This window comes from Aplysia californica, unplaced genomic scaffold (assembly GCF_000002075.1).
Source record: "Aplysia californica isolate F4 #8 unplaced genomic scaffold, AplCal3.0 scaffold00255, whole genome shotgun sequence".
Classification (NCBI taxonomy): Eukaryota; Metazoa; Mollusca; class Gastropoda; order Aplysiida; family Aplysiidae; genus Aplysia; species Aplysia californica.
In genome coordinates this window covers 344,584-346,280 of record NW_004797525.1, presented here as the reverse complement: position 1 = coordinate 346,280, position 1,697 = coordinate 344,584, and the positions used below count along the sequence as shown (strand labels likewise).

Sequence of the window (1,697 nt, the reverse complement as noted above, 5' to 3'; positions counted from 1 at the left end):
TATATATTATTTATATAGTTGAAATTTTCTCAGATGTCATCTGAATTGTGTCAATTAGGGCTTAAAACATGAACAACAGCGATGTGTCCTTGGTGTGCCCCTTCAGTACATTTGGTCTAGACTGAAAATCACCTTGAGTCTTCGGTACTTAAGTTATTTCACCTAATTGTGTTGCAAGTACCTTAAAACTCTTACCTAAACTAAAACAAGAACTAATTCAGAAATGAAAACAACCTGTAATCTTCGGCTTTTAAGTTATTTCACCTAATCATGCTGTAAGCGCCGTATAACTCTTACTAAAACTTTTTTTAAAACTTACTTCTGACCTCCCCTGTGTGCCCCGTTGGTACATTTAGTCTGGACTGAAAATCACCTCTAGTCTTTAGCACTGAAGTTTTAGGACCTAATTGTGTTGCAAGTGCTGTAAAACTCTTACTAAAACTTTTTTTAAAACTTACTTCTGACCTCCCGAGTTTGCCCCGTTGGTACCTTTGGTCAAGACGGTAGATAACCTCTAAGCTTTGGTGTTTAAGTCATTTAACCTAATTGTGTTGCAAGTGCCACAAAACTCTTACCTAAACTAAAACAAGAACTAAATCTGAATTCCCAAGTGTGCCGTTTTGGTACCTTTGGTCTAGACTGAAAATAACTTGTAATCTTCGGCACTTAAGTTATTTAACCTAATTGTGTTGCAAGTGCCGTATAACTCTCACTAATTTAAAAAAAAAAAAATTACCTCTGACCTCCCCAGTGTGCCCCGTTGGTACCTTTGGTCTGGACTGCCAAGGCGTCTGTCACTGCCCGGAGAACGACAACTGTAGCCACGTCAACGGAGACTGTAGCAGTGGGCAGTGCCACCCGGACTGGGACTCTTCGGGCTGTCAGCTCAGTGAGTGTTTCCTGTCATTTTTCTATTTTTGTCACCTCTTTCCATATCTTGGGGCTGTCAGCTCAGTGAGTTTTTCCTGTCTCTTTTCTATTCCCCTTAGTGCTGGGCGGCTAGGTTCCCAATTATTGAAAGCTAGGAATCGCAGGAATCGACCTCGAACCCAATTACGTACTTTCTATGAGGTGATTTCTTCCAGTGGTTACCTGGTTAGCTCCGAACATCTTTAGGGTTTAGGATAACCTTGATTTCGGAACACTACAAAGCGTCATCTTCTTTTTTTTAATCAAAAATATTTTTATTTTTTTTGGAAAAAGATTTTACTGATTAAAGTACCTCTAACTGGTAACCGTTGGTTTTCGTAAAAAGGAGTCGGAAATTTTCATCCTTAGCATTAATCTTGGGAATCAGTTCTGGAATTGATCCTTCGCCCAGCTCTAATTCCTCTCACTTTTTTCCCTGTCTTCTGGCTGTCAGCTCAGTGAGTATTTCCTGCTGTCTCTTTTCTATTCCTTTCATCTCCCCTCCCCCCTCCCCCCGTCAAGCTCAGTGAGTATTTCCTGCCACCTGTCTATTCCTCTAATCTCGCCCCACTCCCCCCACCCCTCACATATTCCAGGACTCCCTAAGCTAGCCCTTGGCCCCGATGTGACGGAAGCTTCCTGTAACCGCATCAGGCTCGAGTGGGATGAGTTCAACGAGACCAATGACATAGGCACAGGCCCTGCGGGGCAATATGTGTAAGTGATCTCTCTCTCTCTCTCCCTCTCTCCCTCTCTCTCTCGCTCTCTCTCTCTCTCTCTCTCTCTCA

General features: G+C 42.7%; 1 protein-coding gene across 1 annotated transcript in view; it reads left to right on the top strand.

The window, feature by feature from the left end:
• LOC101863110 (receptor-type tyrosine-protein phosphatase F) overlaps window positions 1–1,697 on the top strand; it is a gene marked incomplete at its 5' end in the record, with an annotated part of 43,477 nt that overhangs the window by 5,748 nt on the left and 36,032 nt on the right. The window contains 2 exon segments of the mRNA XM_013083809.2: window positions 752–889; window positions 1,506–1,626. Of these exon segments, the coding sequence (XP_012939263.1) occupies window positions 752–889; window positions 1,506–1,626 (259 nt within the window).